This window comes from Acinonyx jubatus, chromosome A1 (genome assembly GCF_027475565.1).
Source record: "Acinonyx jubatus isolate Ajub_Pintada_27869175 chromosome A1, VMU_Ajub_asm_v1.0, whole genome shotgun sequence".
Lineage (NCBI taxonomy): Eukaryota > Metazoa > Chordata > Mammalia > Carnivora > Felidae > Acinonyx > Acinonyx jubatus.
Genome location: NC_069380.1, coordinates 5,841,110 through 5,856,943, shown reverse-complemented (window position 1 = coordinate 5,856,943; position 15,834 = coordinate 5,841,110). Strand labels below are relative to the sequence as shown.

The 15,834-nt window shown below is 36.4% G+C and overlaps 1 protein-coding gene across 9 annotated transcripts in view; it reads left to right on the top strand.

The window, feature by feature from the left end:
- The window catches only part of LOC106985516 (phospholipid-transporting ATPase IB-like), a 213,921-nt gene that overhangs the window by 109,855 nt on the left and 88,232 nt on the right, over positions 1-15,834 (top strand). For all 9 annotated transcript variants that reach the window (XM_027064576.2, XM_053209405.1, XM_027064577.2 and 6 more), the window contains 2 exons: positions 5,028-5,211; positions 11,536-11,646. In XM_027064576.2, coding sequence (XP_026920377.1) covers positions 5,028-5,211; positions 11,536-11,646 — 295 coding nt within the window. The remainder of the gene's footprint in view (positions 1-5,027; positions 5,212-11,535; positions 11,647-15,834) is intronic.

Below are 15,834 nucleotides of genomic sequence, written 5' to 3'. Positions count from 1 at the left end.
CTTCCACTCAGATCTGATCTTAAGTTATGAAGTGTATTGTTCACTTCATCCCAGAGTTTCTAATTTTTTTTTTAATAGTTTCCATTCTTCTGTTGGGATATCCTGTTTGTTGACTCATAATTATCATAATTTTCTTTCTTTGAACATATTTTAATTCTGTGAGCGTATTTATAATGCTGCTTTGAAGTCTTTGCTAACTCTTATATCAGGTCTATTCTCAGTCAGGCTGCTTTGTTCACTGTGAATGAAAACAAATACCCTTAAGTTTCTTGGCACATCTAGTGATTTTGTTTTACTTAGAGTGAAAGTGGCTATTGTGCAGAAATACAGTGTAGTTAATCTGGATTCTAATTTATTCTTCTGCGTTTTGTTGGCCCAGTGTTTTAGTAACTTGCCTGGACTCAGACTGTCAAGTATGTTTCCCTGTTCACTTGCAGTTACTGGTGTCTTTCCTCAGCCTTTTTTTTTTCTCCTTAAGCCTGCCTTCCCAGGAGTTTCTCCTGTGCCTGCAGAGTTTAGTCATCGTGCAATTATTTGGCCAAGTTTGTGCCTAGACAAGTCACAGTCTGACGCTCCTACCCTTGATGCTAGGGCCATATGCTGGCTGGAGGAATGCTTTCAGAGGCACAACGTGAAAGCCTCTCTGGGCTCTTTCCTGCATATCCTTACTTTAGTGGTCAGTTCAGAATACGGGCAAGTTGAGGACCTCAGCCCTCCCGTGATTCTTTTGCTGCACAGTCTCCCTGTTACATTTCTAGCTGGTTTGCTGCCCTGCCTGAACCGAGAGAGCCACCCCAATTGGTAACGATGTGGGTGTTCATTATCTGCTCCAAACCACGTCCGCCATGTCTTGGGTAGTAAATCTGCAGATTTTCCCTCACTCCCAGGTCAGGGGAACAGGAACACCTCTAAGTACGAAGGTCACAGACTTGCTGAACTTCTCTGACTTTCATGAATAAACATGTCTCTAGTTCTTTTCCACCTTTGGGCATTTTCTGATGGGCTGAAATGTTTGTTCTTAATCACATTTTCCAGTTTTATACTTGTGTACTTTCTGAAGGAAACTGTCTAATACCCTTATATGCCATTAACAGGTATAGAAAGTTTTCTTAAAGTTTTGACCAATAATTTGCTTACTGAATGTCATTTAGAAATAAAAAAGCTTAGATACTTGGAGGGTGTCATATGGTATTTGTTACAATTGCTTAATCAGTGGCACTCAGGTAAACATAATCAGGAGAGAAAAATCTAATTAATCTAGAAAATTCAGTTTATCGGGGCGCCTGGGTGGCTCAGTCAGTTGGGTGTCCAGCTCTTGATTTCAGTTCAGGTTATGATCCCATGGTTCATGGGATCAAGCCTTGCATCGGGCTCTGCACTGACTGAAAAAGAAACTTAAAAGAAAGTTCTTATCACCATATGCCATAATTTATGTTTTACTTACTTGGTTTATTGTCTGTCTCCTCTCCACTGGAACGTAAACTTCATGAAGGCAGGAATGCTTATGTATTTTATTCTCTGCACTATTTTCTGTATCAAGAACTGTGCCTGGCTCCTATGTAGGGACATCAGTATTTGTTGAATAAATAATAATTAATGCATATGAGATTGCCTGTAAGTAGCTTACGCAGAGAATTCCAACCACAAATATAGCAAGAAAACTTGTTTTTATATACAAGAAAGTATCTACGCCATATAATATGTTGAACCTATTTTACGAATTTTGAATGGAAACCATTTTATTTTTTATTTCTAACACTGATTGTATTGATAAAGAAGTCAGTAGTGCCATGGAAAAACCATGACATTAACCATGGAAAAACCATGGAAACCATGGAAAAACCATGACATTATTCCAGTCAATTGGCTTAGTTATCTTTGTAATTCCATGAAAACAGATGATAAAAATACTACAATTTTTAAATCAAGTCAAATGTGACTAGAGTGTTTGTTTTATAGGTTGGAATCTATTATGTGCTCTTTCTACATTGTTGAATTTATTCGGTTCCATGTTATAGATTAAAAATCACAATGAGCGTTGACACGTGAAATACTATGTTTTGGAAGGTTTTTATACTTTCATCTTTCATTCAGATGAAAAGAACAGAAATTAGCTGTTTAATGTCGGTTTTGAATTTCTCAAACTGTGTTTTAGGGCTGTGTTTTCTTATTACTTTTGTGTCCTGAAACAGCATATTGACTTTTTTTCCTATCCTGAGTAGACTTTTCACCCTTCAGTTTTTGTGAATAGATGGCTGTGGGGTATCTATGTTTTTTCAACAAATGAAATGACAAGATAAACTTTGCCAGACATGAATGTAAAGATCATCAATTGGGTATAACCCTAAAATTTCAAGATTAGGGTAATTTGGCTTAATACTCATACCCGGAAACATGACCTAAAGTGTTTTATTAATTTAAGCTCATTTAACACATAAGTATTAAAAGACTATTATTATTTCAGGATTTATTTTCATGTATGGGAGGGAGATCCAAAATCAGAATAGTGATAATCCAGTTCTATTCTTTTCTCTCTCTTTTTTTTTTTTGTAGTTTTAATTTAAATTCTAGTTAGTTAACATATAGTCTAATACTGGTTTGGGGAGTAGAATTTAGTGATTCACCACTTACATATAACACCCAGTGCTCATCACAACAAGTGCCCTCCTAATACCCATCACCCATTTAGCCCATCCCCCACCCACCTCCTTTCCAGCAACCTTCAGTTTGTTCTCTATAGTTAAGAGTCTCTTATGGTTTGCTTCCCTCTGTTTTTTCTCCCTTTCCTTATGTTCATCTGTTTTGTTTCTTAAATTCCACATATGAGTGAAATAATATGTTGTCTTTCTCTGACTTATTTTGCTTAGTGTAATATACTCTAGCTGTGTCCACATTATTGCAAATGGTGAGATTTTATTCTTTTTGATGGCTAATATTCCATAGCACGTATGTGTGTGTATATGTGTGTGTGTGTGTGTATATATATATATATAGTGTGCCACCTCTATGGACATTTGGGCTCTTTTCATAATTTGGCTGTTGTTGATAATGCTGCTATAAATCATGGTGCACGTGCCCCTTCAACTCAATATTTTTGTATCCTTTCGGTAAATACCTAATAGTGCAATTGCTATGTGTAACTTTCTAAGGAACCGCCATACTGTCTTCCAGAGTAGCTGTACCAGTTTGCATTCCCACCAACAGTGTATGAGTGTTCCCCTTTCTCTACATCTTGCCAACAACTGATCAGAATTGATGTGGAGCTTTGGCAAAAGGCCCTGAACCACCTCACAAAAGGACTGAAGGATTCAAGGATGTTTAGCAAGGGGAGGAGAAGGCTTAGTTGGGTCCCTGTAGTTCTCTTTTCATATTTGGAGAGCTTCACTGGCTCAAACGATAGAATTAAGATTTGACAGTATGAAGAGTCAAATTTGGTATTAATATGAGGTACGTTTTCTTTTTTTTCTTCACAAATATCATAGTTTAAATATAAAAGTACTTGCCAGACAAAATGGTGAAGTTATTATCATTGTAGTTATTGCAGTAAAAAAAAAAAAAACAAAAAACAAAAACAGTGTCTCTAGATGGAAACTAAACTTACAAATGGTTTCCGGAACATCCTCTACTTCAGCAACTTTTCACACTGTATCTACAGTGTATTAATGTTAACTCACATTTTCCTCATTATGAAACCAAAGGTTTTCCGTCTGTGCTTCTGTCTTAAAATTTGGAGTGTGTTCTAGTCAAGGGAACTTCATCTCCTCAGTTTTTAATAATCTCACCTGAAATTTGAAAGGTTGAGATTTAAATTAGTTTTTAGGAGCTGTTTTGTGGGAAGGGGATGGACACTCACTTACTAGAAAATAAAACCTTTGTGTGTCCCTGATCATTTTGGATAGAGGTATGTAGCCAATTTATTTAGTGAATGAGTACATAAGTGATAAATAAGAGAGAAAAAAATTTGCTTCTCTTTCCTTGGAATGTCTGTTAAGTATTTTGTGTAGACAGGGTCTGCTAGTCTGAAATATTTGAGGAATACGAAATTTGCTTTCGTAGCTTGTCTGGGTGAAAAGAAAGGATCAACGGTATCCTCATCTGCACTGGACACATCCACGGGAAAGAAGCAAACATTTGTTATTTTCAGTCACTTACCTTTGGATTGTTATTGTCTCCACAGACTCCTGACTGAGATCTTCATGTTTCTCTGTCTCCTTGTAAAGTTCACTTGAGGGTAGTTTGATTTTCCTAGGCTACTCCACATATTTATCCTTTGGGGGAAATGCCTTTATACAGGTTTAGAAACAGATCTTCACTTCTTGCTCTCATGTAGCGAGATGATGTAAATTAAGATAGCAGGCCAGTGTTAGAAACAGGGAGCGATGGGGAGAATGGCAAATTAAAGAGTTTGTCTCCATGTAAACTAGACAACTGATACTGTGTATTTCTTTGGGGACGTTAAAGAAGTTACTGTGTGCTTTCTTTGCTTTACTTCTTATTTTGGGTGGGCGGGGGAAGGAATTTTTGAGTATAGCTGATACACAATGATACATTAGTTTCAGGTGTACAACGTGACTGGAAATCTCTCTGTTACGCTGTGCTCACCACAAGCGAGCTACCATCTGTCATCACACAACATTACTACAGTATCACTGGCTCTGTTCCCTGTGCTGTGCCTTTTATTCTCGTGACTTCTGTTCCATCCGAAAGTGTGTACCTTCCACCCCCTTTCACCCATATTGCCCATCCCTTCACCCCACAGCCTCCACCAGCCATCAGGTTGTTCTGTGTTTATAGGTCTGATTCTGCTTTTTGTTTGTTTATTCATTTATTTTAGATTGGTGGGTGGAACGTTTTTATATCTGTTAAAAGCTTGATCAGTGTATTGGAAAATTTATCCGTAGCTGTCATTTAAAGGTGGTTAGGTGTAGATTGCCGTTGACTCCATGTTAAAGGCTTTTACGACAAGGTGAAGTAAAACGAACCAACATAAAACAATAAAAAGTGGTGATTTCTGTCTTCTTTTTCAGGTTATCTCCCCTCCAGAAGGCAGAAATAGTCGACGTGGTTAAGAAGCACGTAGGGGCCATCACTCTTGCCATCGGGGATGGTGCCAATGACGTTGGGATGATCCAGATGGCCCACGTGGGTGTGGGAATCAGTGGGAATGAGGGCATGCAGGCCACCAACAACTCAGATTTTGCCATTGCACAGGTCAGTGGTGTGGGCACGTCGAGTGCATGAGGTCTACCCTACTCTTTAAGCTGCTCTTCAATATGCGACTACCAGAACATTTGGGGTTAAGTTTTGTCCTTATACAGTTTGCAGCAAAAAGGTTTTTCTTGAGCAGTTATGGATTTGGTCCAACTGATACCATTTAGGGTCTGTAGCTCTGCTAATATAATCTCTAAATCCCCAGTCTCTTCAATCTGTAATGTGTGCTTTACTTTGTGGCATCTCTTGATGAATATTTCTTGAAGACTTATAATCTCCCAATTTCTGCTTTTTAAAAGTAGGCACCGCCCCTTGGCAGATCTGAAAAAAATAGACTGTATATTTTAGTGTAGCTTCACAGCAAAATTGAGCAGAAGATATAGAGTTCCCATATATCCCCTGCTCCTACCCCCACCAGCCTTCCCCCCGCCATCAATGTCCTCTGCCAGAATGGTACATTTGTTATAACTTATGAACCTACATTGACACATCATCGTGCAGAGTCCACAGTTTACATTAGGGTTCACTCTTGGTGTCGTGCATTCTGTAGGTTTGGAGAAAGGTATAATGACAAGTACCTATCATCACAGTACCATACAGAGTAATTTCACTTCCTTAAGAGTCCTCTGCACTCTGCCTATTCATCGTTCCCTGTACACTAACTTACTTTGGCAACCACTGATCTATTTACTATCTCCATAGTTTTGCCTTTTCCAGAATGTCCTATTCATACAGCATGTAGCCTTCTCCAACTGGCTTCTTTCACTGAGTAATATGCACTTAAGTACCCTTCATGTCTTTTATGACTTGATAGCTCATTTCTATTTAGCGATGAATAATATTCTACTTTCTGGATGTACAATACTTTGTTCATCCATTCAGCTACTGAAAAACATCTTGGCTATTTCCAACTTTGGGCAGTTATTAATAAAGCTGCTACATAAATTTTCAACTCCTTTGGATTTCCACCAAGGAGTGCAACTGCTAGATCATATAGTAAAAGTATAAAAGTACGTTTAGTTTTGTAAGAAACTGCCAAACTGCCTTCCACAGTAGCGGTACCATTTACTGGAATGCATTTAAGAAGAGTGTGTGGCCTGTGATGTACAGCCCCTGCGTATTTGTAATATCCAAGCTGTTTAATAAGAACACTCCCTGCTTCTACATATTAATATTTTGACTTTTGAAGAATATTTTAATCAATGTAAGATCAGCTTTGAATGGATACAATATTTTCACCAAAGAAGACTTTTCATTCACTCTTGGTGAATTCGGGAGCCACATGTAATTCTTGAACAGCTCCCTAGGAATAATCCCATACTTTGAGTAGAACATCCCCGCTGGGGCTATTCTTGTGGTGGCTGTCTTTGAGAGGCTAGATGATTTAGTACCCTGCCCACAGGTAAGCAGGTGCCTGAAACTGGGGTGGTAACAAAACGGATTCCTAGATTCTACAGCATAGATGAGGAGTGTATTACCCCAGTGTCTGAATCACATCCATTCTGATTAAGTGTTCTAGTTTTACAACAGGGAAAACTAAGGCTCCTGTGTGCTAGAGTATCTGGGTTACGAGAAGTGTCAGTAAACTATGATCAAAGCACCTGTGTCTGTAAACAGGGAAATGACCACACCAAACTCTCCTGATCCTGTCCTAAACTGTTCTAAATGCCGTCGGGATACATGCTTCCGATGATCTCAGCAGTTATGTGACATAAGCCTTGAACTGTTAAACACTGTGCACAACGCTAGGCTGGCCAGTTTCAGCTATCCTGGGGATCCAGGGAAATATTTCTCCTTTTTTGGCTTGTTCTTTTTAGATTCCACATTGTAAGTGAAATCTTATGGTATTTATCTTTTTCTATTGGGCTTATTTCACTTCACACAACACCTGCCAAGTCCATTCATATTGTCACAAATGGCAAGAGTTTATTCTTTCTTATGTCTGATATTCCCATTACACACACACACACACACACACACACACCACATCTTCCTTATCCATTCATCTATTGATGGACACTGAGGTTGCTTCCCTATCTTGGCTATTGTCAGTAATGCTTCAGTAAACACAGAGGTGCATGTATCTTCAAATTAGTGGTTTTCTTTTCTTTGGGTAAATACACAGTAGTGAAATTACTGGATTGTATGGTATTTCTATTTTTAATATTTTGAGGAGCCTCCATACCGTTTTCCATAGTGACTGCACCAGTTTGCATTCCCACCAGCAGTGCTAGAGGGTTCCCCATTCTCCACATTCTCACCAACACTCGGGATTTCTTGTCTTTTTGATTCTAGCCATTCTGACAGGTGTAAGGTGATATCTCATTGCGGTTCAGATTTCCACTACTCTGATGATTAGTGATGTTGAGAATCTTTTCATGTGTTTGCCTGCCATCATATATCTTCTTTGCAAAAGTGTCTATTGTCCTCTCATTTTTTAAAAAAGTACTTAAATTCCAGTTAGTTAACATACAGTGTAATATTAGTTTCAGGTGTAAATATAGTGATCCAACACTTCCATTCAGTACCCAGTGTACATCATAACAAGTGCCCTCCTGAATCCCATCACCTATTTAACCCATCCCCCACCCACTTTTGCCCATTTTTAATTGGATGTTTTGCAGCTTTTTTGGTGTTGAGTAACTTCATTATATATTTTGAATATTAACTTCTTTTCAAAGACACCATTTTCGAATGTCTTCTCCCACTCAGTAGGCCTTTTCATTTTGTTGACGGTTTCCTTTGCTGTGTAAAAGATTTTTGTTTTGATACAGTCCCAATGGTTTATTTTTGCTTTTGTTTTCCTTGCCTGGGGAGATATGTCTAGAAAAGTGTTGCTAAGGTCAATGTCCAGGAGATTACTGCATTTCTTTTCTTTTTTTCCTTTTTTCAAGTTTTTAAATTTAAATTCCAGTTAGTTAACACACAGTGTAATATTAGTCAAGGTGTAGAATTTAGTGATTCATCAAATACAACAGGCAGTGCTCATCACTAGTGCCCTGAGTTTCAGGCCTCACATTTAGGGCGTTTTATTTTGAGTTTATTTTTCCACATCATGTAAGAAAGTGGTCCAGTTTCATTCTTTTGCATGTAGCTGTCCAGTTTTTCCAACGCATTTTTTTGAAGAGACTTTTTTTTCCCCAATGCATATTCTTGCCTCCTCTGCTGTAGATTAATTCACCACGTAAGCATGGGGGTATTTCTCAGCTCTCTATTCTGCTCCACTGACCTGTGTCTGTTTTGTGCCAGTACCATACTGTTTCCATTACCACAGCTTTGGAATATATCTTGAAAGATATACTGGTCTCCTTTCTCAAGACTGCTTCAGCTACTTGGGATCTTCTGTGGTTCCATACTAACTTTAGGATTATTCTATTTCTGTAAAAAATATTTAGTATTTTGACAGGGATTGTATTGAATCTGTAGATTACTTTTGGTACTATGGACATTTTAACAATATTAATTTTTCTAAATTAACGGAATATTAGCATGGAATAGCTTTCCATTTCTTTGTGTCTTTTTTAGTTTACTTTATCAGTGTTCTATAGTTTTCAGAGCACAGGACTTTTGCCTTTTTGGTTAAGTTTATTCCTATGTATTTTATAATTTTTAAATTTAATTCTCAAACAATTTTTCTTAATTTCTCTTTCTGCCACTTTGCTAATAGTATATAGAAACACAACAGATTTCTGTATATTAATTTGGTATCCTGCAACTTGCTAAATTAATTTATCAGTTCTAATAGTTTTTTGGTGGAGTCTTTAGAATTTTCTATGTAGAGTATCATGCCATCTGCAAATACTATCAGTTTTGCTTCTTCCTTATCAATTTGGATGCCTTTTATTTCTATTTCTTGTCTGACTGCTATGGCTAGGACTCGCGGTACTATGTTGAAGAAAAGTGGTGACAGTGGACATTGTTGTCTTGTTCCTGATCTTAGAAGGAAAAACTCTCAGCTTTACAGCATTCTGTACGATGATAGTTGTGGGTTTGTCATACATGGCCTGTACATACATGGCCTGTATTATGTTGGCATGTGTTCGCTCTAAACTTACTTTGAGTGTTCTTATCATGAATGGATGTTGTATTATATTTAATGCTTTCTCTTCATCTATTAAGATGATCATGATTTTTTCCCTTCATTTAATTAATGTGGTGTGTGTTGATTTGTGAATACTAAACTATTTTTGCATCCTTGGAATAAATTCCACTTGATTATGGTGAATGATCCTACTATATTTAATGTATTGTTGAATGCAGTTTGCTCATATTTTGTTGAGGATTTCTGTGATCTTTGTTCATCAGAGATATTGACCTATAGTGGGGTTTTTTTTGTGGTTTTTTTTTTTTTTTTTTTGTAGTGTCTTTGTCTGGTTTTCATATCGGGGTAGTGCTGCCCTCAGAGAATGTATTTGGAAGCTTTCCTTCCTTTCAGTTTTTTGGAATAGTTTGAAGAGAATGGGTAGAGTTCACCTCTGAAGCCATCTGCTCTGGGACTTTTGTTAGGAGTTTTTGATTGCCAATTCAATTTTGTTACACAATCTTCCAAAAGAAGAAAGAATATTTTTAGGAATTTATTTCTCCTAGGTTGTCCAACTTCTTGGCTTATAATTTTTTATAATAGTCTCTTATAATCCTTTCTATTTCTGTGATATGTTATTTCTCCTCTTTAATTTCTGATTCTGTTCATTTGAGCCCTCTTTTTTCCTTGATGGAAAAAAGACTGGCCAAAGGTTGATCAGTTTATCTTTTTAAAGAACAAGGTTATGATTTCATTGATCTTTTCTATGTTTTTTCTTGTTTTTCACTTATTTCTGCTCTGGTATTTATTATTTCCTTCTGCTATGTTTGGATTTTGTTCGTTTTCCCTTTTAGTTGTAAGGTTAGGTTCTGTTTCTTGAGGTAGGCCTATATTGCTACACATTTTCCTCTTATAACTGCTTTCACTGAGTTTCAAGGATTTGAGGCCATTGTGTTTTCATTTTCATTCCTCTCCATGTATTTTCATTTTCCTATTTGATTTCTTCATTGGTCTACTGGCTGTTTGGTACCATGTTGTTTAGGCTCCATGTGTTTGTGCTTTTTCTAGTTTTTTGTTTTTCCCTTGTAATTCATGTCTAGCTTTTTCATATCAGTCGTAGTCAGAAAAATGCTTAGTATGATTTTAATCTTCTTAAATTTATTTAGACTTGTTTTGTGGCCTAACACATGATGTGTCCTGGAGAATGTTCCATGTGCACTTAAAATGAATGTGTATTGTTACTGTGTTGTTTTTGGATGGTATTTTCTGTATATATTTAAGTCCATCTGGTCTAATGTGTTGATTTTCTGCCTGAGTGATCTATTCACTGATGTGAGTGGGGAATTAGAGTCCCCTACTATTATTTTATTGCTGTCAAGGTTTCCCTTTGTGTCTATTAATATTTGCTTTATTTAGATGCTCTTATGTTGGGTGCATAGATCATTACAACAATTATATCCTCTAGTTGTATTGATCCCTTTATTATTATATAGTGCCCACTCTGTCTCTTGCTCCAGTATTTGATTTCAAGTCTATTTTGTCTGATAGAAGTATTGTATCCCCTCCCCCAGACTTTTTATTTTTTTGACTTCCATTTGCATGGCATATTTTTTTTTCCATATATTCACTTTCAGTCTGTATGTGTCTTTAGGTCTGAAGTGAGTCTCTTGTAGGCGGCATATAGATAGGTCTTATTTGTTTTATCCATTTTGTCACCTTATGTCTTTTTCCAAGTGTTTTCGACTGTTTACATTTAATGTAATTATTGGTAGGGGTGCCTGGGTGGCTCAGGCAGTTGAGCACCTGACGTCAACTCAGGTCATCGTCTCACGGTTTGTGGGTTTGAGCCCCACGTTGGGCTTTGCCCCTATAGTGCCAAGCCTGCTTTGGATTGTCTGTCTCCCTCTCTCTCTCTCTGCCCCTCCCCTGCTCACATGCACGCTCTCTCTCTCTCAAAAATATATACTAATAAGTCACTAATGCAGGAGACTGAACTGATTCATGCTCAGGCCCCCATTAACAGGCTATTTCACAGCAATGATAATACTTTAAGCCACATTTTGTTTTCCTCCATCTTGCTTTGACCCAAGAGCAGCTTTGACTGTAGAGAAGATGTTATGCCATGGTGTGTGCCATTTTATACTTTTCCAAGAATGAGTGTTAGCCCAAGAACTGTAAATGGACATTTTCCTATTTCTGCCCCATCTGTCTCCAGTCTTTTGTATGTATTCTACAACAGTGGGTCTAACAAATACTTTGTTGTTTCATTTGAACTTGCCCTGACTGTTGTTTCCTTCTTTTAGTTTAGCTACTTGGAGAAGCTTCTGTTGGTTCATGGAGCTTGGAATTATTTTCGAGTGACAAAATGCATATTATATTGTTTCTACAAAAATGTCGTGTTATATGTTATTGAGGTAAGAAAAGATATGCTTTCTTTCATGAAAAAGTTAGGTCTTTCTTTGACATCATGTATGGCAGTTTAGTGTTTTGGTTTTTTCCCCATATTTGTATCATTTAAATTACCATTACACAATTCTGCTTTAGGTTTTTGCTCAAAGTTATTTGGTAAATTTGAGTCTTCTAACCACCATCCTGACTTAAGAAAGCATTTGTATAAGCCTTAAATTTGGCTATGGAAAAATATTGTTTAGTATTTTACTTTGAAATAATTATGGATTCACAGGAAGTTCCAAAAATATTTTTTAGAAGGTCCCATGAAACAGTCACCCAATTTTCCCCAAAGATAACACCTTGAATAACTCCAGGACATTATCAAAACCAGGATATAACTGACTGAGATTCATACTTCACAAGCTTTACCCACACTTGTGTGATTCTATGTACTTTTATCCATGTGTAGATTGATATAACCATCACAGAAATCGAGACAGACCACCCCACCTTGGCCCCAATGATACAGACCTGTTCCATCACAAGGATCCCACTCATGCTACCCCTTTATATCCACATCCAGCCGTAGCTTCTGACAGTGACTAATCTGTTCCCTATCCCTATCCTTCTTGTTCTTTCAAGAATGTTCTAAAAGTAGGGGTGCCTGGGTGGCTCAGTTGGTTAAGCATCAGACAAGATCTTGATTTTGGCTCAGGTCATGATCTCACAGTTTGCAAGATTAAGCCCAATGTTGGACCCTGCACTGACAGTGCAGAGCCTGCCTGAATTTCTTTCTCCCCCTCCACATGCTTTCTCTCTCAAAATAAATAAGCTTAAAAAGAAAGAATGTTATAAAAGCAGAATTGTGTAGTATATAACCTTTTGAGATTGGATTTTTTTTTTTAGTCAGTATAATTCCCTTCAGAATGATCCACGTTGTTCCCTCTATCAATCATTTGTTCCAGACCATAACATTTATCACCCACTTATTGAAGAGCATTTGTATAAAGATTTTGGGCAAACGTAAGTTTTCACTTATTTAGGACAAATGTCCAAGAGTACAATTGCTGGATCATATGGTAGGTGTATATTTAATTTTTTGTTTTTTTTTTTTAAAGAAACTCCCAACTATTTTCCAGAGTGACTTTACCATTTTCGATTCCTAGCAGCAAAGTATCTGTTATTTTGTTTCTCTGGATCTTTCCCAGCATTTGATATTATCACTATTTAGTATTTTAGCCATTCTGATAGATGGTTAGTGGTATCTCATTGTGGTTTCATTTAATTAAATTAATTATTTTTATTTTATGTTAGAGAAAGAGTGTGAGTAGGGGAGAGGAGCAGAGGGAGAGAGAGAAAGAATCTTAAGCAGGTTCAACTCTGGGACTTGATCCCATGACTCTGGGATCATGACCTGAGCTGATATCAAGAGTTGGACACTCAACCAACTGAGCCACCCACACAGCCACCTCATTGTGGTTTTAAATTGCATTTCTGCAGTGGCTAATGATGTTGAATATCTTCTCATATACTTATTTGCTATCAATACATCTTTTTGTCTAAATTGTCTAAAAACTAAATTAATTTTTTACTGTTAATTTTTGAGAGTTCTTCACATATTTTAGACATTAGTCCTTTGGCAGATATGTAGTTTGCAAATATTTTCTTCCAGTCTGTATCATGATGTTTTGTCATATTAATAGAGTCTTTCAGAGTATAAGAGTTTTTAATTTTGAAGTGGTCCAATTTACAATTTTTCCTTTTATGGATCATGCTTTGGTTCTGTGTCAAAAAACTCTTTGCCTAGATCTAGATTCCAAAGACATTCCTCTGTGTAGTTTTCTAAAAGTCTTGTGTTTTACACTTAATGTCATGATCCATTTTCAGTGAATTTTTGTGCAGAGTGGAGGGTTTAGATTTTCTATTTGTTTTGCCCATGAAATTCAATTACTTCAGTGCTATTTGATGAAAAGGTTATCCTTCCATTAAATTGGTTTTCTACCTTTGTAAAAAATCAGTTGGGCAAGTAATAAAGAAATAGGAAATATCAACAGAGTATAACTAGTAAGGAGATCAGATCAGTAATCAAATACCTCCCTGGCAAATTATACCAATCGTTCAAAGAAGTAAAATCTACCTCAAACTCTTCCAAAAAATAATAGAGAAAGAAACACTTACAAACTCATTTTATGAGTCTGGCATTACTATAAAACCAAAGCTACATTACAAGACACTAGAAAACACTACAAGAAAGCTACTGACCTATATCCCTGATTAATACAGGTGCAAAAATCCTTGGCAAAATACTAGCAAACTTGAATTCAGCAGCATATTAAAAAAGGAATAGAAACCATATCCTGGAATGCAAAGATGGTTCAATATATGAAAATCAGTCAACAAAGGAAAAAAAAACACATCATCTCGATGCAGAAAATGCATTTGATGAAATTCAACACTCTTACATGATAAAAGCATTCAACAGGCTAGAAAGAAAAAAAAAATTCCTCAACATAATAAAGGCCATATATGAAAATCCCATAGCTGGTATCGTGCTCAGTGGCGAAAGACTAAAAGTCTTTCCTCTGAGATCAGGAAAAGGCAAGGATGCCTGCTCTCACCACTTCTATTCAACACAGTACTGGAAGTCCCAGTAAGAGCACTTGGGCAAAAGAGAAAAAAAAAAAGAAGAAGAAAGGAAGGAAGAAAGAAAAACATCCAAATCAGAAAGGAATAGGTATCTCTGTTTACAGAGGACAAGATCTTATATGTGGAAAATCCTAAAAATGTCAGAAAGTAATGATCAGTACTAATAAATTCAATAATGCAACAGGATACAAACCAACATACAAAACTGTTGTATTTATATACACTAATAACAAGCTATCAAAAAGGGAAATTAAGAAAACCAAGGCGGAAAAACACTTGTACACCAAAAACTACAAAATATTGCTGAAATAATTTGAAGATACAAATAAATGGAAAAGACATCCCATGGTTATGGATTGTAAAAGTTTATATTGTTAAGATGACAATATTACCCCAAATGATCTGCAGACTTGTATGCAATCCCTACAAAAATCCCATGTTTCGGAGAAATAGAAAAATGCATCCTAAAATTCATACAGAGTCTTAAAGCATCTTGAATAGCCAAAACAATCTTGAGAAATAACTGAGAAGTCTCATACTCCCTAATTTCAGAACATATACAAAGTTATAGTATTTAAAATGTGTTTTACTGGCATACAGGTATATAGACCAATGGAATAAAATAAAGAACCCAGAAATAAATCCTAGTGTATATGGTCAAATGATCTTTGAAAACACCAAGGTTACATAATGGAGAAAGGATAGTCCCCCTTTAGCAAATGCTAGTGGGAAAGCTGGATATCCATATGCAAATTAAATAAATAATCAAACACCTTAAACCATTTACAAAAGTTAACTGAAAATTGATTAAGGACCTAAAAATAATACCTAAAACTATAAAGCTCTTACAAGAAAATAAAATGGAAAATCTTCATACATTGTGTTTGACAATAATTTTCTTGAACATGACATGAAAGCACATGCAACAGAAGCAAATACAGACAAGTGGCTCTACATCAAATGTTAAAACCTCTGTGTTGATTGTGACAATCAACACAGTAAAAATACCTACAGGATATGAGAAAAATGCTTGCAAATTACATATCTCATAAGCTAATGTCTAGAATAGTGAGCTCCTACAACTCAACAACAAAAAATCAATCTGATATAAAGTTGGGTAAAGAACCTGAACAGACATTTCTACAGAGATAGAATATAAATGGCCAACAATATGTGAGAAAAATGTTCAACACCACTAATCATTGGAGAAATGTAAATCCAAACCATAATCACGTATTACATCAATTAGGATGGCTACTATTAAAAAATAAAACAAAACCCGTAGAGAATAACAAATGTCGGTGAGGATGTGGAGAAAGTGAACCCTTGTGAACTGCAGGTATGAATAAAAATTGGTGCAACCAGTATGGAAAATAGTATGGTGATTCCTCAAAACATTAAAAATAGAATTACATGATTCAGCCATTCCACTTCTGAGTATGTATCTAAAATACTGAAAGCAAGAATCTTTTTTTTTAAATTTTTTTAACATTTATTTATTATTGAGAGAGAGAGAAGAGAGCAGGGGAGGGGCAGAGAGAGGAGGAGGCACAGAATCCGAAGCA